Genomic DNA, 24651 nt, shown 5'->3' on the forward strand with positions numbered 1-24651 from the left:
TAGAACATTAACTTATATCCTACATTCTTCAAAAATGATCATAGAACCCTAATTTGAATTCTATCAAATTGCTGCTTATATAGGTAAGTTACATATTTTCGTCCTGAATTTTACAAAAACACAAGTACTGTAGCCATAATATTATAATTTGAAAAAAAATAATGTGTATGTTCATACCAGGCAGAGTAGCTCAGATGGAAGATGTCTATGTGAAACATAAAGAATTTCTCTTTTTTCTTTCTTTGACATGGCAAAATCCCAAAAGATAATAATAATAATAATAATAATAATAATAATAATAATAATAATAATAATAATAATAATAATAATAATAATAATAATAATAATAATAATAATAATAATAATAATAATAATAATAATAATAATAATAATAATAATAATAATAATAATAATAATAATAATAATATGTCCAAGTAAGAAAGGGTGCAAACATAGACTCAGACCACTATCTGACATGAGTCATACTACAGTTGATACCCCAAAGGTTCAGAAGAAGGAAGCAAATAATTCCGAAATTTGATACTAGTCGGATCCAGCCGTCTCTCACCAAAGAATTAGAGAAAAAGCAGTCCAACAATTGGCAGCAACGCAAGACCAAACTAATTGGAACAGCACAAACACTGATTCCTCTGCAGAAAAGAAACAAAACACCCTTGGTGGAACACAGACTGTGAACAAGCCATCCAATCCCGGCAGAATGCATACAATAAGTGGAACAGCAAAAAGACCGATAAGAATCACAAAATGTTTTTGGCAGTCAGGAAAGAGGCTGCGAAATTAATCCGACGGACCAAAAGGAAATTCGAGAAAGATCAACTACTAGAAATTGAAAAGGACTTCGAAAAAAACCACACACGAAATTTCTACAAGAACTTCAAAACAAAGCTAACAGGGTATCAGCCACAAAACCTTTGCTTTAAGAAAGTAAATGGGCAATTTGCACTGAACAATCAAGAAAACTGCACCGAACTTGCAAGGTATTTTGAAGAACTGCTTAACTGCCCAGAGCCAACACAAAGATTTCCACCGCAGGAACCTGACTTCACAAACCCAAATTCAGTTCCACCGGATGAAGAAGAAATTACCAGACAGATAAAACGACTTAAAATGAATAAAGCTGCAGGTGAGGATGGGATCACAGCAGAAATTCTCAAATCAGCAGGCCCAAATACTATAAAAGAATTCACCGGTATCATCCAAGAGATTTGGGAAACAGAAAAAATTCCAGAAGATTGGAAAAGTGCACTAATTCATCCTTTACATAAGAAAGGAGACAGAACAGACTTAAATAACTACAGAGGAATCACATTGGTATCTGTTGCCTACAAAATTGTATCTCAGTGCCTTCTCGACAGAGCCCAACAGCAACTAGAACCAAAAATTGGAGAATATCAAGCAGGTTTCAGACCAGGCCGTTCATGTCCAGAGCAAATTTTGAACCTAAAGTTAATCCTAAGGCATCAGAGAATTTGTAGCAAATAAGTAGTTTGTACTTTTGTTGATTTCAAAAAGGCCTATGATTCAGTTGATCATCAATCACTGTTTCAGATATTAAAAGAACAGGGTCTAGACCAGAAAACACTCGCAATTGTAAAAGAGACATTGACAGACACAAAATCTAAGGTTAAATTCATGGGGGAAATCTCAGATCCTTTTCCGATCAAAACAGGAGTAAGACAGGGATATGGGCTCTCTCCACTACTCTTCAACTGCGTCCTTGAAAAAGTAATACAGGAATGGCACAAACAGAAGTCTGTCCTCAAGATTGACCAACCAATCACTCTTGGTAGGGGCAAATTAGCAGTAGACTGCCTGGCATTTGCAGACGATCTGGCAATCTTAACTCATGATGTTTCAACAGCCATAAACCAGATCGAACTCCTGAAAGAAACAGCGGAAAAAGTCGGCCTCCAAATATCGTTTGAAAAAACTGAATACATGACCTACAGCAAAGAAGCCCCTAAATTCATGGAGACAAAATATGGCAAAATAAAACGGGTCCAGCAATTCAAATATCTCGGTGAAATAATTCAGGAGAATGGAATGGAAACAAAAGCCAATGAAGTTAGATGCCAAAAAATGGAAACTGCGTATAGACTCACCCAAAATATCTATAACAAAAAGTGTCTCTCCAAGCATGCAAAACTAAGACACTATAATACAGTTATAAAACCAGAATGCCTCTATGGATCAGAGACACTAATTTTGAACAGGAAAACTGATCTAGAAAATATTCAGAAAAAGGAACGCAAGATCATTAGAAAAATTTTAGGCCCAAAACTCGTAGATGAACAGTACCGCCTTAGAGGGAAACAGGAAATCAAACAGTTTTCTAACATTCACAGCGACATCAGAAAACAAAGATTAAGATTCTTTGGACATATAAAAAGGATGAACCCAGATAGACTTACCAAGCAAATAGTTGAATTTTATGAAAACCGAAGTAAAGCCAAAACGGACACAATAAAATGGATTGGCGAAATTAAAACAGGTCTCAAACTGGCAGGAATTACACCTGAAGACATCCAAAGCCGGGTTATCTTCAGAACCAAAGTTCATAAGTGGAAAGTTGACCAAGAGGAAAAACCAAAGAAGAAGACCGGAACAACATGGTCTCAAGAGAGAAAAGAAGCACACAGCAAATGAATGAAGGAAGTGTGGGCACAAAGAAAGGCAAATGCCTGTCTCTAAGTACTTTGCGTAGTCCTAATGGGCTCATTCACAAAATTTATAAATTTATAATAATAATAATAATAATAATAATAATAATAATAATAATAATAATAATAATAATAATAATAATAATAATAATAATAATAATATCTGCATCTTTGAAGACTGATTATGGCACTAAGACTAAACTTAAATTACTATTCCACAGGTATCGCAATAAAATGCAGCAAATATCTGCCGTGTACAGAGAGGAGGTACCAGTCTCCTTGGATAGAACCATTATTATTATTATTATTATTATTATTATTATTATTATTATTATTATTATTATTATTATTATTATTATTATTATTATTATTATTATTATTATTATTATTATTATTATTATTATTGCTATTTATGATACAGTGAAATGTATTCAAACAGGAGGATCATTATTTATTAAATGGCACCTTTCTTGGATTGTGATCAAACTGAAAGGGTCACAGTTCTTGTCTTATTCTATTAGTTTCCAATTTCATTTGTTAAGTAACATTTTCCCACTAAAATATGACTTTTATTAATTTTTCACTGTAGGTTTTTCATTTCCTTTCTGCAGAATGTTACACACTACTACCTAATATCTGCATCTTTGAAGACTGATTATGGCACTAAGACTAAAGTTAAATTACTATTCCACAGGTATCGCAATAAAATGCAGCAAGTATCTGCCGTGTACAGAGAGGAGGTGCCAGTCTCCTTGGACAGAGCCATCTGGTGGATCGAATACGTGCTTCGACACAAAGGTGCCCATCATTTGAGGAGTGCAGCATTGGATCTTCACTTATATCAATACTTATTATTAGATGTTATCGCTGCCATACTTCTTGCTTTGACAGTTGTTTTTATTATTGCTTATTATATTCTAAAACTGTTGTTCTCTTATGTAAGACGAAGTAAGCTAGTATCATTTGTAAAGAAAAATCAGTGACACTGAAACTTAAAGCTTGTCCAATACGAGAAGGGTTTTGACATTGGTGCACTACGATCGCTCCGTCAGCTGTTATTTATCCTCACATTTTCATGTAATGCAGTTGCCTTTCTGGTTGCAATACAAGTGTATATTGTGTTATCTGCACACCTAGTTTACTATTATTAACTCTTATTGTTTTTAAGTATTTAAGTATTATTGTTGTTATTCCCGTTTATTTGTGTGTTATAAGTATTACGCTAGTGTTTTAATCAGTTCAGTTTAATATTTTGGTTATAATGTCAAGTATGGTCATTGTTTTGTTATTTATATTCGATAGAAGGTCTCTGAATTTCAGTTCCTGTTTTGTTTAGAGCTGACCAGGTTTAGAAGTTGGTGGTAGGGGTGGTTGTGGTGATGGTGGAGGTGATTATTTTAAGAGGAAGTACATCTAGACAACCATCCTCTATATACTAACTTTAACCTGGGAGATAAAAATAGAGGAGATCCAACACTTCAAAAAATAAAGGTATCGGCCAAAGAAAGACAAGGACCACGAAGGGCGTGGAAATGAAAGACTCCCAAGAATTCGCAAACCTAATGCCATCGGGGTCAGAATAGAACAAGAGTTGACCAAGGAAGGTCGAATAGGATAGATGAAAGTGAGGAGCCTGGCACAAATAAGTGGAAGCAATACCAAGACTCAACTAAGGGCTCCGTGGTTGCCAACCCACACTCGCAAATTAAGAGCCCCTGGAGCCACTTTTAGTCGCCTCTTACGACAAGCAGGGGATATCGTGGATGTTATTTTACCACCCCCACCCACAGGGGGAGTTTAGAAGTAGGTTAATATCTGCAATTATTTACTGCTGTCATTCCATGCAAAACATGGACCATGAGAAATAAAGATGTTAGTAGAATCCAGTCAGCAGAAATGAGATTTATCTGTAGCATGATTGGTAAAACACAGAGGGACAGAGACCGTAGTGAGGAAATTCGCAAGCAGGCTCAAGTTGTAAGACTGCAGGACAGAATAACAGCACAGCGACTGAGATGGTATGGACAAATGCGACTCATGGGGGATAACATATTACCATAACAAATGTATGATCTAAAACTTGAAGACAAAAGACCAAGAGGGTGACCAAGACTCAGGTACAAGGACATGGTGAAGATTGACATTGAACAGCGAGGACATACTTTGGAAAGCATCAAAGAAGGAGAAAAGTTCAGAGACAGGAACTGGTGGAGATGCCTCGTTCACCGAACCATCGCTTAAGATGGAACGACGTAGGATATGTATGCATTCCATGCATACTAAGCTTGTCATTACAATGCTTGCATGTATTTTAGGAATGTTATGATTGCATTATAATGCCTTTCTTGAGGGTCTGTTTTCTTTGACCAGATGGAATTTTCCAGCTAATATTACACACCCTCCTATACAGTATTGGATTATATAGCAATATCATTACAGTACGGTTAATAATAGCTATAAAAATGTGGCTTTTAGTGCCGGGATATGTCCGGGCACTTCAGCTTGCCAGGTGCAGGTCTTTTGATTTGATGTCCGTAGGCGACCTGCGTGTCGTGGTGAGGATGAAATGATGATGAAGATGACACATACACCCTGTCCCCGTGCCAGGGGAATTAACTAATTATTGTTGAAATTCCCAACCCTGCCAGGAATCGAACCTGGGACCCCTGTGACCAAAGGCCAGCAAGCTGACCATTTAGCCATGAAGCATGATATAATAGCTATGAATGCATGCTATCGGTTGGCCTAACATTTGAATTTCGTAGCTTAGGGGATATAAGAAGAGCAAACAGAGTTTCAGTACGAAAAATGACAAAGAAATAGACTACCAATTTGGAGACTTGAAACGCAATGTGCTATTATTCTCGCAGTAGTTCTCTTCATGGCTGCACCTGTTAAAACCCGCCTCTTATTGGACAAGCTTTAGTATTTATAAATATCATATTACACTTTCAGATTGATGCATGAAAATTACTTTTAAAAGGGATCTTGAGCTTTTAAGAGATCAACTGCTGTTTCTTTTAGTGCCTTAGATGGATAAAACATGGCCTGATGTTACCTACAGCAGTGAAACTCCCAAATTGTGTAAATATTGCAACTTAAATAGTTTAGTTAATTTTGTAACTGTTCACTCCACTTTTATTACATCATTAGAGACAATTTTCCTATTTTCATGTAAGAGTATTTATTGTACATTAAACAAACTCTTTATTTGTAAGAAAACATGTTTCAATAAATGATTTTATACCCGTGTGTCCCACCATATACCTTAGAGATAGAATGCTGGAATATGCAACAGTTGCCATAGGGTGAGATTTTGTATAGACCTACACTAATTTTTCAAGAATGGACCTTAAATCAAATTAAGTATTGTACGTAGGCTGAACAACAAAGACTGAGGCTGATTTTTTCCTGTAGCTTCCGTGATAGTTTCCTATCCGTAACAAAAATACTTGAAACAGAGCAGGTTTTTATGTATAATAATGTAGGTGGCAGCACTCTCGTATCGGTAGTTTGGTAGTAATGCTCTACTATGTAGATGTTACGTGCAAAATACTTGAAACAGAGCAGGTTTTTATGTATAATAATGTAGGTGATGCGAGAGGAGCATTACTGCGCAATCAAATTCTGTTTTCATTTAAACCATACAGCCACTGAAATTTACGAAAAGCAGAAGCAAGCACATGGTGAAGATGCAGTACCTCGTGCAACAGTATTTAGGATGTTCAAGGACTTCAAAGAAGGCTGACTTGTCTGTGTTAAGCAAGGTGGGCTTGTATGGAGTGGGTATGTATGAAACTGGGAATAAAATTTCTAGACCCTAATGGGTGGGTAGGAGATAGGGATCTGCGCTCAGATGGCCTTCACTTAAACCGCAGTGGTACGTATAAGTTAGGAAATTTGTTTAGAAGGGTAATAGGGAGGTACATTCAGGGAAACGGGGTTGCGCTGGCGTAGCCAAGGGGGGTGGGGGCAGTGGGGCCGCGCCCCCCCCCCCAAATATTTCCTGAAACTAGAGCGATGATCAGCCGTTGTTTTACGTACGGTACGAACAACTTAAAAACGTACGCCGAAGTGTTAAGTTAACGTAGCAACAAGAATCTACTAGCAGGGCTCAATAGGGCCATACATAATTCTCCATATTTGTACTGCTTGAATGAAAGGAAGACACTTAGGATTGCGATGTGCAGGGATATTTCCCTGTAGAGGCCTCAGTATTGAGAATGTAACCGTGTGTTGACAAATGTCAAGACATGAAGAAAGGGGCAATTAGCAAGGGATTACTCAGTAGGGGGCCGGAACGTGACCAACGAGATAACGGGGGGCCACGTCCAGAAACAGTTGCAAGCTTACAACATCGTGTCAGCTTTTGCATATCGGTTCCAGGAAACAACAATGTCCTAGGTATTCTCAGGTTGTACCGTGGTTAAGAGATGTGCTGCGTTTAAGTTGCAGCGCTGGGAAGACTGTGACAGGATTGTGAGCTGCACGTTTGTTCCTCATTTTGTGCCATATAAGTAACCTTTTTTGAAGAGGGACCGTTTTGTCACTGAGAAGCCAACACCACGTGCATCCTCGGTAAGTTATGAAAAAGTTTTTTTACTTTTAAAATAGCAAGACAATCGCGGAGTCGTGCCTAAGTTCAATAGGTGGGCCTATATATTTTGTCAAATACCCGGGGACTGATTTAACCTCATATGGCACCATCAAAAGTGCGGGTAACTATTTTGTAATTGGCGGGTGTGATAACTCAGTTCCAATGGTTCTATCTTCTCATCAGGACGGCCCAGGCTTGAATCCCAGTCGATACATGAAACATTTTTAAAATGGGAATTCACGTTCTATTGATACGGATTCTACTTAAAACACAGATCCCATCCCTTACGTTTCCTTACACTTTTGAGCCAGAACCGCATCATTTATGGTGGCGTATTTTGAATCTCCAACCATTCTTCGGACTTACCTTGTACCTTAAATGGTGAGTGGATGCAGTGGCGTACCCACAAAATAATTTCAGTGGGTGGGGTGTAAGTCCAGGCCAGTAGTGTGGATAAAACTATTCCTTGGAAGGGGGTGTGAAAAGATTTTTTATGTTTATATTTAGAATTTGCTTTACGTCGCACCATAGGTCTTATGGCGAGGATGGAAAAGGAATGGGCTGAGAGTGGGAAGAAGCAGCCATGGCCTTAATTAAGGTACAGCCCCAGCATTTGCCTGGTGTGAAAATGGAAAACGTCAGAACACCATCTTTAGGACTGCCGATAGTGGTGTTTGAACCCACTATCTTCCGAATGCAAGCACACAGCTGTGCGCCCCTAACCGCACGGCCAACTCGCCCGGTGAATATAAAAAGAAAGCTGGTCCTACCGAGTGCGGTGACGGATATTCAGTAAATATTGTTGGTTTTGATTGTTACCATGTACAATCATAGCTTCTGAACTCTTAACATACACCGGCTGCATTATTGAAACTGTTCGTAAAATTGAAAATATCGTTCTTCGTTTGTGAGGAAGTAGAATCTTTATTTAATTTGTCTTCTTAAAAAAAGGAACCACTTTGGTACTACACTCCGTGAAGGTGACTACCTTCCAGGCCGTAGATATTTCGATTACGGGAGACTCAAGGAAAACTCTACTGCACCCAAAAACAAGCCTGTATCCTCCCGATCTCATGGCTTTCTTAACTCTGTCAGTGCCGGGAATCGAATGCAGAATGCCTTAAGTCAAATTCGAAAATAAGGAGACCTAAAAGTAACCAGCCGGCCCCACGGTGTAGGGGTAGCGTGCCTGCCTCTTACCGGAGGCCCCGGGTTCGATTCCCGGCCAGGTCAAGGACTTTTACCTGGATCTGAGGGCTGGTTCGAGGTACACTCAGCCCACGTGTTTATAATTGAGGAGCTATCTGACGGTGAGATGGTGGCCCCGGTCTAGAAAGCCAAGAATAACGGTGGAGAGGATTCGTCGTGCTGACTACACGACACCTCGTAATCTGCAGGCCTCCGGGCTGGACAGCCGTCGCTTGGTAGACGATGGCGCTTCGGGGCTGTTACGTCATGGAGTTTGGTTTGGAAAAGTGAACAGAGAAGGAAGCGACGCCCCTGCAAGGCTCCTTAGCTTCCAGCTAGCTCCTCTGTCCGGCCACGTGCATTTAGGACAGTAAGAAAACGTACGCCTTAATAAATGCTCCTCATAAAACTTTTTAAAAATGCTAACTGCATCTATTTATAACAATAATCACAAACGCCTTCTTTTCATGTGGCTCAGTTGGTTGTGTCTCTGTCCTTCTGAGTCCGAGTTCGCAGGTTCAAATCCCGGCGTGGATCGGTAACCTTTAAAACGGTGTTGAAATGGCAACAGCTCAGTGCCGTTGGTTTCTGACACGTTAATAAAAATTATACATATTAGCGTCACAAAACTCTAACTTTATACTACTATATTCTGTATCCCAGGCTTGCGAGGAAAGTAATTAACAATTTACTTTACGTCGCACCGACACAGATAGGTCTTATGGCGACGGTGGGATAGGAAAGGCTTAGGAGTGGGAAGGAAGCGGCCGTGGTCTTAATTAATGTACAGCTCCAGCATTTGCCTGGTGTGAAAATTGGAAACCACGGGAAACCATTTTCAGGGCTGCCGACAGTGGGGTTCGAATCCACTATCTCCCGGATGCAAGCTCACAGCTGCGTGGCCCTAACCGCGTTGGAAACTAATAGGACAAGGTAAACCCTACATAGCATAGGTTGTAACGAGTGTTTTTCTTTACCAACTAACAAAATATCTATACCCATACGCTTTACATTATTTATTTATTTATTTATTTATTTATTTATTTACGTATTTATTTATTTATTTATTTATTTATTTATTTATTTATTTATTTATTTATTTATTTATTTATTTATTTATTTATTTATTTATTTATTTATTTATTTATTTATGTATTTATTTATTTGTTTGTTTGTTTGTTTGTTTATTTATTTATTTATTTATTTATTTATTTATTTATTTATTTATTTATTTATTTATTTATTTATTTATTTATTTATTTATTTATTTATTTATTTATTTATTTATTTATTTATTTATTAGTGCCTTCAGTACAGTGGCGAAGTTAGGGCTCCAGGCCCTCTCGTACACTCAACCACATACTAATCAGAATCTTAAATAAAGTACTGAGATACTTAAAATAGTTAAAACTACATAAATTAATAGAATTGAAAATACATTTAAATAAATTACTAAATTAATATTAGAACTAATTAATATTAAAAACTCTTAAAAATGGCTAATCCTCAGGAACGCACACATTCATAGGCCTACTTCAACCATTCAGTCAGCTGTCCTCGACAGGTAGTCTCAGCAGGTGACCTTAAGTCGTGATTTAAAAAAGCTAGTTTCTCTGACCTGAACTGGCAGGGAATTACATAATCTGGCGACAGTCACCACAAATTGTCTATTAATTTTATTTGTGCGGTGCAGTGAAATAGAAAGAATGAATCTAGAACGTGAATTTAAGTTGAGAAATGATGATAAAAAGATGAATTTAGAAGAAATATACATTGGCTGACTTTCAGCTACCACTCTGATCACCGTCGTTAAAAGTAGCTGCGGACGTTTATCAGACATCAGCCATGAGACAGCCTGATAGTATGGGGTGATATGAACATCGTACCCGATATTGTAAATAAATCGCAGGCAGGAATTCAGTGCTCGTTGAAGTTTAAGTGTTTCTTCTCTCGTCATGTCAACTAAAACAACGTCACAATAATCAAGAATAGGGAGAATGAGTGTCTGTATTCGTTTGGCCTGTAGCTCAAATGGAAATACATCCCTCTGCCGTTTAACAGGGTGAAGAACTCCAAAAATCTTTTTACGTATTTGTTTCGTATGATCAGACCAATCAGCTGCTTCATTCATCATTACGCCGGGATTTTAAACCGTTTTACTGTAGGGAATAATTCAGTAGGATAGGCGGGATTGCGACATTGTTTGAGCAGCTCAGTAATTTTCGTGATCCAATTATAATTGTCTGAGTTTTTTTCCAGTTTAGTATAAGGGAGCTTCGTTATGCATATACAGTACACTGAGTCGTCGGAGGTCCCTGTTAATATCTTGTCTTGCAGTGTCGATGTATTTGAAGATCGTCAGCACAGAGGTCACAGATGGTATGTCATTGATAAAAATACAGAAAATTAGGGGCGGTAGAATACTGCCCTGTGGGGCAACACTAAGTTTCATTTTCCATTCAGAGGCCTTGTCGTTTACTGTTACACGCTGTTGACGGTTACTCAAATAAGAACTAAAAACCTTAAGCACAGCCAGGTCGAAATTTAGCAGTTCCATTTTCTTTATCATAGTCGGAATTACTGTAGTGTCAAAGGCGCTACTGAAGTCAAGAAGGATAAGTATGGTGAGCAGTCGTTTGTCCATAGCGTTTCTAATGTCTTCAGTAACCTTCAAAAGTGCTGTCACGGTACTGTGACCCTTCTCAAATCCAGATTGGAAAGGGTACAAAAGAGCATTTTTATTTAGGTATTCCAGAACTTCCTCGTATACTAAACGTTCAAAGTCTTTAGAAAGCGCAGGGAGTACGGACATAGGACGATAGTCAGAGGGTGATTGTGGGTCTAAACTCTTAGGTACCGATATAATATTGGCTGTTTTCCAGACAGTAGGGAAAGTTCCGTTTAGTAAACAGTAGTTCTCTATGTGCGTCAGTATAGGCGAGATAGCACCCATAATGTTATGTGTAAAAGTAATAGGAATATCAACTAGGGCCTACACCTGTAGTCTTTGATTTAATCGAGTACAAAGCCTTTTAACCTGAATTTCTGTGACACTGTGAAATGTGAATGGTGGATTGGCTGGAGGAGAGGGCGGTGAGTCGGTGCAGTTGATTTGGGTAGGTTGAGTATTTATTCTACTATAATTGTTCAGTTTGTCAAATGGAATGTCAGGAGTTGTCTGCCTCTGTTGATGTTTTCCTATTCCCAGAGCTCTAAGCTGGTCCCGTGCGCGATTAGAATTTAAATTGTTAGCTAAATTCCGAAAATATATACATTTTTAAAAATTTCTGATTAACTGCTTTGTGCGATTTCTTAAGATGCGGTTAGATTCGAATTCTGTGTCATCTAGGGTTTGTTTATCATGTCGAAATAACGAGTCACGGTGGACCATCATTCTCTTGCCTTCATCATCTAGACATGGACAAGAAGGACGAGGAACGTCTATTCGACGCGTGTGTGTGTGTGTGTGTGTATATATATCTTTGCCGCATTATTTGTATAAAATGTCACTTCTTTATTGCTTGTCACATGACCATTATTATAATAACATTACCGTATTTATTCTAAACCAGAATATTGCATCCTTACTCAAACTGTTTCTTCTTGCATTCATTTCACTTGTACTCGAAATATATGAAATGCTGCAGTTATGTTGGGATGGGAGTAACAGTGATAGCCGGGGATGGGGGGGGGGGGGGGTTGTCGCCCAAGAAGTCCAGACACCCCAGGAGTTTTAACGAATGTACTTTTATTGAGCATTTTATATATAATGTACATTAATATTAGCTTACGGAGTCCGACTCATTGGCTGAATGATCAGTGTTGAGGCCTTCGGTTAAGACGGTCCCGGGTTCGATTCTCGGCTGGGTCGGGGATTTTAATCGCGTCTGATTAATTCTTCTGGCTGGGAACTAGGTGTTTGTTCCAACATATTCATATTCAGACAACATACTACACCACCAACCACCAAAGAAACACACAACACTGATTACACCCCTCTATATAGGGTTGGCGTCGGGAAGGACATCCGGCCGTAAAACAGGGCCAAATCCACATGTGCGACACAGTTAGCACCCGCGACCCCACAGATGTGGGAAAAGCGTGGGAAGAAGAAGAAGAAGAAGAAGAAGATTACTATTAGCTTCCGGAATCCGCACGAATCCACCACTCTTACTTGGATCCAAGGACACCCATTTGCTTTTTCGGTATTCTACACCACCTAAACTATGGAAGTTTGCACACCTATCAAAATAAAATTCTGGATTAATGCCCCCCCCCCAAACTGAAATCCTGGCTACGCTACTGCGGGGTTGTCTAGGGAGCGTTGGTGAGGGTACAGAGATCTGGAAGTCAAGTAGGGATGACATAAAAATGTTAGTGATGAACTATAGAAGTATTGTAAAGAAAGTAATAGAATTACGTAATTTAATAGATATATATTTACCAGATATTGTAATAGGAGTTGAATCATGGCTAAGAAATGATATAATGGATGCAGGAAATTATCTCACGGAACTGGAGTGTGTATCGTAGAGATAGGATAGGAATGGTAGGAGCGGGAGTATTCATTCTGGTGAAAGAATGTAAGCTACAAAAAAGTTAAAGATGGGAAACATGAAATTCTAGGTGTAAGGCTCATTTCTAAAGCTAATAGGCAACTTGATGTCTTTGGAGTGTACAGACTGGGAAAGGGTAGCACTGACACGGATTCAGAATTATTTGATAAGATAATCAGCTATGTGGGAAACGACATGGAAAGGAATGTGATTGTCGTGGGGGATCTCAATTTACCAAATGTCAATTGGGAAAGAAATGCAAACGACAGAAAGCATGACCAACAAATGGCACATAGGCTAATATGGGAAGGACAGCTGATTCAGAATGTGAGAGAACCAACTAGAGGGAAAAATATCCTGGACGTGGTGCTGATAAAACCAGATGAGCTCTATAGAGAAAACGAAGTAATAGATGGTATTAGTGATCATAAAACTGTTTTTGTCGTAGTTAAGAATAAATGTGATAGAAAGGAAGGTTTTAAAAGTAGGACTATTAGGCAGTACTATATGGCTGATAAAGCAGACATGAGACAGTTTTTGAAAAGTACTTATGAACCGTGGAAAATGGTAAATGAGAATGTAAACAGACTCTGGGATGGGTTTAAAGAAATTGTTGAGGAATGTGAAAACAGGTTTCTACCTTTAAAGGTGGTAAGGAATGATAAAGACCCACCTTATTATAATAGAGAAATAAAGAGACTAAGTGGGAGGTGCAGATTGGAAAGAAATAGAGTTAGAAATGGCTGTGGAAGTAAGGAGAAATTAAAGGAACTTACTAGGAAGTTGAATCTAGCAAAGAAGGCAGCCAAGGATAACATGATGACAAGCATAATTGGCAGTCATACAAATTTTAGTGAAAAATGGATGGGTATATATGGGTACTTTAAGGCAGAAACAGGTTCCAAAAAGGACATTTCAGGAATCATTAATGAACAAGGAGAGTATGTATGTGAGGATCTTCAAAAGGCAGAAGTATTCAGTCAGCAGTACATAAAGATTGTTGGTTACAAGGGAAATGTCCAGATAGAGGAGGTGACTAATGCTAAAGAAGTATTAAAATTTACATATGATAATAATGATATTTACAATAAGATACAAAAGTCGAAAACTAGAAAAGCAGCTGGAATTGATAAGATTTCTTGGGTTATACTAAAGACAATGGGTTGGAATATAGTACCATATCTGAAGTACTTATTTGATTTTTGTTTGATTGAAGGAGCTATACCAAATGAATGAAGAGTTGCTATAGTAGCCCCTGTGTATAAAGGAAGGAGTGATAGACATAAAGCTGAAAATTACAGGCCATTAAGTTTGACATGCATTGCATGTAAGCTTTGGGAAGGCATTCTTTCTGATTACATTAAACATGATTGCGAAATTAATAACTGGTTCGATAGAAGGCAATTTCATTTCAGGAAAGGTTATTCCAGTGAAGCTCAACTTGTAGGATTCCAGCAAGATATAGCAGATATTTTGGATTCTGGAGGACAAATGGACTGTATCACGATTGACCTGTCCAAAGCATTTGATAGGGTGGATCATGGGCGACTATTGGCAAAAATGAGTGCAATTGGACTAGACAAATGTGTGACTGAATGGGTTGCTATATTTCTAGAAAATAGATCTCAGAGAATTAGAGTAAGCAAAGCTTTATCTGACCCTGTAATAATTAAGAGGGGAATTCCTCAAGACAGTATTATTGGACCTTGATGTTTCCTATATATATAAATGATTTGAGTAAAGGAGTGGTATCAGAGGTAAGGCTTTTTGCAGATGATGTTATTCTCTATAGAGTAATAAATAAGTTACAAGGTTATAAGCAACTGCAAAATGACCTCGATAATGTTGTGAGATAATAATAATAATAATAATAATAATAATAATAATAATAATAATAATAATAATAATAATAATAATAATAATAATAATAATAATAATAATAATAATAATAATAATAATAATTTCGTGTGGCTATTTCTAGCCAAGTGCAGCCCTTGTAAGGCAGACCCTCCAATGAGGGTGGCCGGCATCTGCCATTTTTAGGTAACTGCGTGTTATTGTGATGGAGGATAGTGTTATGTGTTGTGTGTGAGTTGCAGGGATGTTGGGGGAGCACAAACATCCAGCCCCTGGGTCACTGGAATTAACCAATGAAGGTTAAAATCCCAGACCAGGCCGGGAATCGAACCCGGGACCCTCTGAATCGAAGGCCTGTACACTGACCATTCAGCCAACCAGCCTAAAGTTAGGTCAGGGCCCTAAGATTTATTTTCGGCTGATGATGCTTACGACTGTTAAGCGAAACATGTCCCATCTTACAACGCCTGTTGTAATGTTTATTTCCTAAATATAAGGAAAGATAAGTATTGGAAAAGTGGTGTTAACTATTATTCTTGTTTTAATGAGTGGTATGTTCCGAGCTGTCAGCGGAGAAATGGCGTGGAATGACATTAGTAGACGAATAAGTTTGAGTGGCGTCTTTAAAAGTAGGAAAGATCACAATATGAAGATGAAGTTGAAATACAAGAGGACAAATTGGGGTAAATATTAATTTTTAGGAAGAGGAGTTAGGGATTGGAATAACTTACCAAGGGACATGTTTAATAAATTTCCAATGTCATATAAATCATTTAAGAAAAGGCTAGGAAAACAACAAATAGGGAATCTGTCACCTGGGCGACTGCTCTAAATGCAGATCAGTATTGATTGATTGATATGGCTTTTACTGTGACTGAAGTCAACATCAACACAGCTGCTGTAATTTTGCGTAAGGATCGGTGGATAATATTACGTACGTTAACCTCAGTGAAGTGTTGAGAATTTCATATGGCAGTGTCTTTACGATTATGCACGACCACCTCCATATGACCTGAGTTTGTGCCCATTGGGTGCTACATCTGTTGACTCTCGAACAAAATGCTGTGCGAATGGAGACAAGCCATGAGGCGCTGCGTCTCTTTGCTGATGGAGGGGATGCGTTTTTGAAATCGATTATCACCGGTGATGAGTCATGGCTGCATCATTATGATCCTGAAGGGAAACAACCCAGCACAGTGTGGAAATCGCCAGATTCTCCAACATCAAAAAAGGCAAAAGTTGCTCCATCTGCAGGGAAAATGATGGTGATCACATTTTTTGACTGTAATGGATTGATTTACCAGCATGCAGTTCCGCCTCACACTATTGTTACAGCAGCATACTACACGTCAGTGTTGGCTACACTGAGGAAGCACATTGCAAAGAAACGACCAGAGCTTTCTCGGACTGGGTGGCGACTTTATCATGACAATGCACAGCCTCACGTCGCAAATCAAGCCTTGCAGTTTCTGGCTCGATTCAACATTACCTGTGTACCGCATCCACCTTATAGCCCTGATCTTGCACCCTGCGGTTCTTTTTATTCCCATCACTAAAGGCAAAGCTTAGGGGCATTCGATTTGAAAGCTCTGAATCAGTGCTCAAGAAAAGTGTGGCGATTCTGAAGGACCTGACAAAGAATGGTCTGCAGCATGTGTTCAAGGACTGGCAGAGACGCTATAAAAAGTGCATTGAAGTAGGAGGGAACTGCTTTGAAAAAGATCATTTAAACATTGAAATGGAGTAATAAGCATCTGTGAAAAAAATCACTCTCAGTCTTTGTTGATCAACCCTCGTACTTGTGTCCTGATATTTCTTTTATCTATGCTGCTTTTACTCCTACAGTTAGCAGTGGCGGCTCGTGGATATGAGCAGTGGGGGGCGCGCCTTAGTTTCATAATTCCATAATATATCTCAAGTTCTTCAAACCATGTCATCAAGATACACACTTCGAACACTATACGGTGCAATGCATATGCAATTATTATTATTATTATTATTATTATTATTATTATTATTATTATTATTATTATTATTATTATTACTATTATGCGTGAATGGTCCCTTTTGGAACACACGAAGCTATATTTATGATATGATTTTCATCTGTTGACTAAAGATCCTCTTCCTTTCTTACGTCCACTTGGTACCTGCTCTTTTTGGTACTTCATTCTCTGGAGTAACTTCCCACGTGTCAATTTTCTTTCTATATATGTTTTGATTCAAAATGTCTTCGGGTTGAATTTGTGCGTTCTTCATGTCCGCTTTTGTTTGTATAATAATAATAATAATAATAATAATAATAATAATAATAATAATAATAATAATAATAATAATAATAATAATAATAATAATAATATTATTAACATTTGCCTGTTCTTGTCCACGATCGAATTATGTGTACGAATAGTTCCGCTGTAGTGATCACTCAAACAAGACAGGACATTGACTTTACCAAGCATTTCAAAGTCCATGGTACTATTGATATCACCCCTGTGGTGATCCATTTATCTCCTTTCCTAGAACGGGAGAATAGCAGGCAAGGAATGCAGTAAAAGGTTTCTGAGATATCACTTCCACATATCCGCGCGTTCTTGTTATATACGTCAGGAGAATTAATTTGTCTTTGGACAGCTCTATTTTCATTTTCCTTGGTCTCCGGTCTTTTCGACGAGAAGTCTGGTGTCGGCCTACCACACTCCTTCAGTTCGACTTTCTTCTCGATAGAAAGAGAAGAAAACGTTAGTTCTTTAATATGTTCGATGGTAATCATACTGTACGAAATTCAAACATAACACTACGCCTACATATAAATCACAAACTTTCTCCTAATTTCACCTCGTCACAGTCACCTTACGAGATCATTCATCAACACACAGCTAAACATCGCGCTCTCCAGTGAGTATGGCCAACATGAGTCAAGTGCGAGGAGACAGTAGTTACAGTCGTTACTCGTTAGTTAATAATCCTAAAAACTACAAGACTATTTTAAATATATACCGGTACATTTAACTCAGGTAAGTGCCTCAGTAAAATAGTTCCTAGTTTTAGGAGAGAAATGGCACAAACTGACCCCTGTTAAATAGAAATCAAGTCAGCAATGTTTCGGGTAGGTTGGCTGCAACCATGGGCCGCGGCAGAAACGCGCCGGAATCTCCGTTAGAACAGCACATCTCTACCGTGCCTCTGATTGGCTCCCTCAAGGCCAGTCGAGCGAGACTCGGAGTATTTGGTCCGCTCTGAGAGAGCGCCCTCCTGCGCCGGGCCAGCAGCGCATCGGGCCGTAGTACAGTACAGCTCGCGCCCTTGATAATAATAGTAAAATATTTCGCTTGTTAACTTTTAAGATTAAAATTCCCTAATTTAATGGAACCCCGTGGGGGGCGCGCGCCTTAGCGCCTCCCAAACGAGCCGCCACTGACAGTTAGGTAAATATTTAATAATATTATTTGTTTTATGTCCCACAAGCAGCTTTTACGATTCTGAAAGACTCCAAGTTGCCGAAATTGTGTCTCGTAGCTGTTTTTTTACAGTACTTGCCGGTAAATCTACCTATCACCATGCTGGCGTATTTGAGTACCGGTACCTTCAATTACCAATGAACGGAGCTGGGGTCGATCACGCAAACCCAACGCTCTACTCTCTGAGCAACTCCGACCGGTTAGACGACATTTTTTATTGGTTAGCATGGAATTCATTCTCCACATTCTGTTACTTCCTGATTTCAGTTTATCCTACCATCATCATCATCATCATCTGTTTACCCTCCAGGTTCGGTTTTTCCCTCGGACTTAGCGAGGGATCCCACCTCTACCGCCTCAAGGGCAGTGTCCTGGAGCTTCAGACTCTTGGTCGGGGGATACAACTGGGGAGTATGACCAGTACCTCGCCCAGGCGGCCTCACCTGCTATGCTGAACAGGGGCCTTGTGGAGGGATGGGAAGATTGGAAGGGATAGGCAAGGAAGAGGGAAGGAAGCGGCCGTGGCCTTAAGTTAGGTACCATCCCGGCATTCGCCTGGAGGAGAAGTGGGAAACCACGGAAAACCACTTCCAGGATGGCTGAGGTGGGAATCGAACCCACCTCTACTCAGTTAACCTCCCGAGGCTGAGTGGACCCCGTTCCAGCCCTCATACTACTTTTCAAATTTCGTGGCAGAGCCGGGAATCGAACCCGGGCCTCCGGGGGTGGCAGCTAATCACGCTAACCACTACACCACAGAGGCGGACTTATCCTACCAAATCATCAATAAAATATGTTATACGCTCACTGTCAAAAAATTCGAGGTCCACTCAGCCTACGTGATTACAATATTGAAAAGCTACCTGATGGTGAAATGGTGGCCCTGATCTAGAAAGCCAAGAATAGCGACCGAGAGGATTCGTCGCGCTGACCACGTGTCGCTTCGTAATCTGCAGATCTTCAGGTTGAGCGGAGGTCGCTTGATAGGCCATCAGGGCTGTTGCAGCATGGGGTTAGGTTTGGTTTGTCCGCTGCCAACAAATAAAAACAAGAAGATTTTTTTGTTTTTTTGCTAGTTGCTTTACGTCGCACCGACACAGATAGGCCTGGATACTGGATACTGGATACTGGCCGCACTTAAGCGACAGCAGCTATCGAGCTCGGTAAACAAGAAGTTGAGGACCTAGAAGGAGTGATGGAAATGACAATTATGAAACTGTACGTGTGAATGTATTGCGATGGTTAAATGTCAGATTAAACGGGAAATGGAGATATCAGTATGGGCGTACTGCTAGTTTCATGTCACAGGGCGAGTTGGCCGTGCGCGTAGAGGCGCGCGGCTGTGAGCTTGCATCCGGGAGATAGTAGGTTCGAATCCCACTATCGGCAGCCCTGAAGATCGTTTTCCGTGGTTTCCTATTTTCACACCAGGCAAATGCTAGGGCTGTACCTTAATTAAGGCCACGGCCGCTTCCTTCCAACTCCTAGGCCTTTCCTATCCCATCGTCGCCATAAGACCTATCCGTGTCGGTGCGACGTAAAACCGCTAGCAAAAAAAAAAGTTTCATGTCGGAAGGAAGTGTCATACCCTCGGGTTTGGATAGGCCTGCATAGCCTACACCGAAAGAAGGTTGAGTTCACAGAATCTGTCTTGCGTCATAACATTTCGTAGCTAGTTCCTCATAAGTTTCAGTTTCGAAAATGTCCACCTCTGTGGCTAAATGGTTAGTATACTGGCCTTTGGTACAGGGGGTCCCGAGTTCGATTCCCGGCCGGGTTAATTACAATTGGTTAACTCCAATAACTCGGGGGCTCGTTGTGTGTGCCGTCTTCAGCATTAGAATCCATCAGAGGTAGGCTAGGGCCCCATCCTCACAGACGCGCAGGTTGCCTTATGTCGTCAACTCGAAAGACCTTCACCAGGCCTGTTCGGAAGCCACACACCATTATATGAGTCGTATAGTTGCAAAAAGGGCCTTCTCCAAAATTTATGATTTTTTGAGTTAGTGATACTAGCTTGCATGAAAATCAGCATGGATTATGTTGCAAAATGCACACACTTCAACGTAATTGCATAATAAAAATTGGAGTATGTTCCGAAAAGTCCCTTATCCGACATTCTGTTTGTTCCAAAAGGTTCGTTATCCAATTTTTTTCCAAAATGGTCCTTTTCCCTGGTTAATGCGGTAGCTGTTATTGAAGTGTGTTCAAAAAACATTCTCCTTTCTAATTTTAGCTGACTGTAGATTACTGAGTGTTATTTCAATATTATTTGTCCCTAGAAAGCAGTATTCTATGAAAGTGCCTAAATATTTATCGACATGGATGTAAATAGTAATATACTGGTCCAGCAACCAGAAAGGGGAAGAAAAAGAACCAAAGATCCAAGTAATTGCGAAAAATACAGGAAATTGTTGTACAGGTAAGAGCTCCGGTACTATTTATGTGTAACGAAATACCAATAGCTTATCTAAATAGTCCTTATGTTCATTACTTAAACTTTAATTTTCAAAACACATATTTGTTTTTCAGAATTGAGCATTAGTTTACGGATGGCGTTAAAGAGTTTTCCGTTGACATTTCTGGATATCTTATTTTTACATTACAGGTATTCTTCTAAAGGATGTGCTGTTCAACCATGTTGTGGTCATGATTCACATGCTTTCAAGTGTTCAAAACTTTCGAGAAGAGTCTAGAGTAATAAATAAAATACAGGATTGTGAGTGACTGTAAAGATACATCTACAATGTTGTGAGATGGACAGCAGACAGTGGTATGTTGGGTAACGAGGTGAAAAGCCAGGCTGAAAGTTTCGTCAAGTCCTCTGCACTTTAATTACAGTGTTGAATTTATCTTCCCAGTTGCGGGTCACTCTTTTATTTCAACGGACCGATTATTCGCTCGCATAGAGGAAGTTATTAGGAAAGTAAACCTAACAGACCAGCATGATATGAAGAAATATTTTCTTATCATGGTAATTTGTTCACATTTGGTTCAGATTTAGTGCCAGTGTACGATTGGAAGTGTCATATATGTGCAAGATTGAAAGTACCAGGCTCTTAGCATTTTTAACTCCAATCATTAAAATGGTCATCAAAAGGTGTGCTAATAACCTAATGAATGGAGAAACATTCTACAGGACTGGATATGGTGTATTCAAAAGACTTTTTAAGAAAGGAAAAGTAGCTACAAACATCACCCCAGAAACCCTGTCAATTGGAAAACTTGTCAAAGTAGATAAGCTGAAGGATATTTCAGACTTTCTGAGGAAACATTGTGAAGGCGATCGTATGAATGTAGAGAGACTCCGATTTAATGAAAAGTCAAGAGAAATTGAGGAATGGAGAACATTTTGAAGTACCTCGTGCTGACGTTGTTTTATGTGAAAATATTCAAGAAGAATTTACGAATATAAGATATTATCATACTTTTCGTCTTCTAAGTACTTGAATATTAATTAAATATGCTTGATAATAATGATTACATATATTTTATTATTGTTCCATTAGTGACCATATCCACAGTTGATTGTTTAAAAACTTCCTTACGACACAGGAGTGTTCCAAAAGAGACCTTACGCATTTTAAAATCAATATTTTATAAAAGTACTAGAAATAAATTATTTTAATGTAGGAGAGTTCGTGCAGAATGGAAAATGGTTTCACAGCCCTTTGGAATACCAAATCCAAGCTGGTGAGGTTAGAAATACTGGCTAATGGTCCCCCTTACTGCCATGCAAGATAATTTAGCAACCAGCCTTCATAGGTGTTCCCAATAGCGATGGGTCGAACGTCTCCGTCAGGTTTCTGAAGGGCAATTATAATGGCCCCATAAAAATTTGGGCACACTTCAGAACTGAGTTTTCCTCTTAAAATGAAATTGTATAATTTTGTGATAGATTGGAGAAGTCTCCTCCCGGCATGTCCAGCTGATTTAGAGGTAAGATCTTTTAGATGTTGAGGACTCATACCGTCAATTCCCGAAGCAGAACCGCTCGGGAACGTCTTTATTCCTTCAAGCAAAAATTCCGGTGTCATGCTGAGATAATTATTACTAAGATCGGGAGGATCAGGGAACGACAATGGGCTTGACGGCGCAGGACATTTATCTCCCAAAGATTCGAAAGTGGTACGGGTGCGTTCTGCTATCTCATATTCTGACGAAAGGACCCTAATCGCTCCCCGAATATCCCCATCAGCTACTTTGTTTTCTATACAACGAACTTTAAGAGGCACAGTGTTCTTTATAGACACGGGTTGTGGTAGTTGGAATTCTCGTAGATGTTCTTTTATTTTATAAACTAGTGAAGTAGCGTTTCCATTAGATTTCTCGGGGACACGAAGAGCATTGTATACAAAAGGCATTAGATCCTGCCAGCATTCCAAAGAGTTCTGAGAAATACATTTGTCAATCAACTATTGGCAGAAATTCCATGTTGCATGCAGTACAAGATAGAATTTCTGAACTTCATGCTTTCCTATGGCAAGCGTACAGATACCTTTCTAACCTGTGTGTCGGGTCTCATATTATTTCGTCACAGTCTGGGATACAGCAAGGTGATCCAACAGGACCATTACTTTTCAGTCTTGCATTCCAGCCTGTCATCACAGACTTGAAAAGTCCTCTTAACTTATTTTATTTGGATGATGGAACCGTCGGCGGTGATCCTGATACGGTTCTTATGGATCTAAAGAAAATTGTCATTGCTTGTAAAAACATCGGTTTGGAAGTAAATCCACATAAATTTGAAACCTACTTCTGTTCCACGAGGGATCAGACAACAGTTTCTGCATTTCAAGGCATTGTTCCCCGTATTCACGTTACAACAAATTCCAGTCTATCCTTGCTTGTATCACCATTTACAGTTGAGGAAATTGCAGAGTGGAAGCTAACAGAATTAATGAGGTTGTATGATGGTCTATGAGTGATCAATTCTCACATGGCATACTTCCTATTGAAAAACTGTATTTTTATTCCAAAATTGAATTACTTTCTACGGACCACACCTCTATGGTTTTGTTCGTTCCTTGCTCAAGCTGATGATTTGAAAAGAAGTTTCCTCAAGTCTCTACTAAATATACCATTTGAGGAAAATATCTGGATCATGGCGAGTTTACCAATAAGATTTGAAGGCCTTGGAATTTGTAGATATTACTAGAACCCGGATTTTTATGCAGTAATAGGTTAGAATGCAAACTTACTGAAGCGAGTTGCAAGTATAGTCTACCTACTCAACCGATGTGCTATGGGGATTGCATAGACATTAGGGGTAAGATCCATCAAAACCCCTGTAATTTATGTTACTCTTACTACGCTATGGCAGAGCGGGTGGCCGACACTTCCTACCAACCAAATTAGTTTGCAATCTAACCTATTACTGCATAAAAATCCGGGCTTTAAGTGATTATATTCCCGTTTTTCTTGCTTCCGCTCATGGAGTATCTGACTTTATCAATCTCTGTTTCCTAATTGCGGTGATGATGTCGAGATATGGCATATGACTGGCGCAAGATATCACTGGAATGTCATGACCAATAACTTGAGCCCTCCAGCATCCCTGGATTCACAAAGAAGTTGGGATATGATCAACACTTGTCGAATTTTTGATTCTTGGATTCTGTCGTGTCCAACAGAAATTGATTGAGCACGACATCTCGCTCTTCAGGAAAAAGAAATAGGCTCATGACTTAAGACTTCTCCGTCGGCCAATGTGGGCACACTTATGGATAAACACGTCGTTTAAAATCGCAGTCGGCTTACGTCATGGTTGCAAAATATACCAGTCACATGAGTGCATATGTGGAGCAGAAGTCAACGTTTATAGCCGTCATGCTTTAAGTTGCCCTAAGGGTGCTGGTTGATTTTCAAGACACTGTTCAATTAATGACATTATCAAAAGAGCTTTTACATCTATCGATGTTCCTTCTGTCCATAACCGAGTGGAATTAGTCACACAGACAGAAAACACAGTGATGGTCTGACTTTAGTCCCATGGAACAAAGGCAGAGCTCTCCTGTGGGATGCCACATGTGTCGATATTTAGCACCATCTTATTTGCCTCACACTTGCAAGGCTGCTGGTTTCGCTGCGGATTTGGCCGTACGCAATAAAAGGGTGAAATACAGAGCAATAATGGACAACTATGTCTTTGTGGAAGTCGCAGTTGAAACGATGGTGACGTAGTATCAAGGGGCTACAAGTCTGAATTCAGATATTGACAAACAATTGTCTGCAATCACTGGAGACTCTCCTTCAACAGAATTCCTGAGGCAGCGGATATGAATTTCTATCGAGCGAAGAAATGCTGCCAG

General features: G+C 39.4%; 2 protein-coding genes across 4 annotated transcripts in view; both read left to right on the forward strand.

The window, feature by feature from the left end:
• Positions 1-5856, forward strand: part of LOC136866741 (UDP-glucosyltransferase 2) — a 123312-nt gene extending 117456 nt beyond the window's left edge. For both annotated transcript variants that reach the window (XM_067143850.2, XM_068226633.1), the window contains exon 6: positions 3376-5856. In XM_067143850.2, the coding sequence (XP_066999951.2) occupies positions 3376-3664 (289 nt within the window). In that variant the 3' untranslated portion in view covers positions 3665-5856. The remainder of the gene's footprint in view (positions 1-3375) is intronic.
• Positions 1-24651, forward strand: part of LOC137498893 (UDP-glycosyltransferase UGT5-like) — a 361857-nt gene that overhangs the window by 135792 nt on the left and 201414 nt on the right. Inside the window, exon 1 of one of the 2 annotated variants that reach the window (XM_068226631.1) lies at positions 7161-7259. The exons of the other annotated variant lie outside the window; for it this stretch is intronic. The gene's annotated coding sequence lies outside the window, so the exon portion shown is untranslated. Of the gene's footprint in view, positions 1-7160; positions 7260-24651 lie in introns of those variants that run through there. 2 annotated transcript variants of the gene reach the window in all.

The sequence above is a fragment of the Anabrus simplex genome, chromosome 3, assembly GCF_040414725.1.
Source record: "Anabrus simplex isolate iqAnaSimp1 chromosome 3, ASM4041472v1, whole genome shotgun sequence".
In the NCBI taxonomy this organism is placed as follows: Eukaryota; Metazoa; Arthropoda; class Insecta; order Orthoptera; family Tettigoniidae; genus Anabrus; species Anabrus simplex.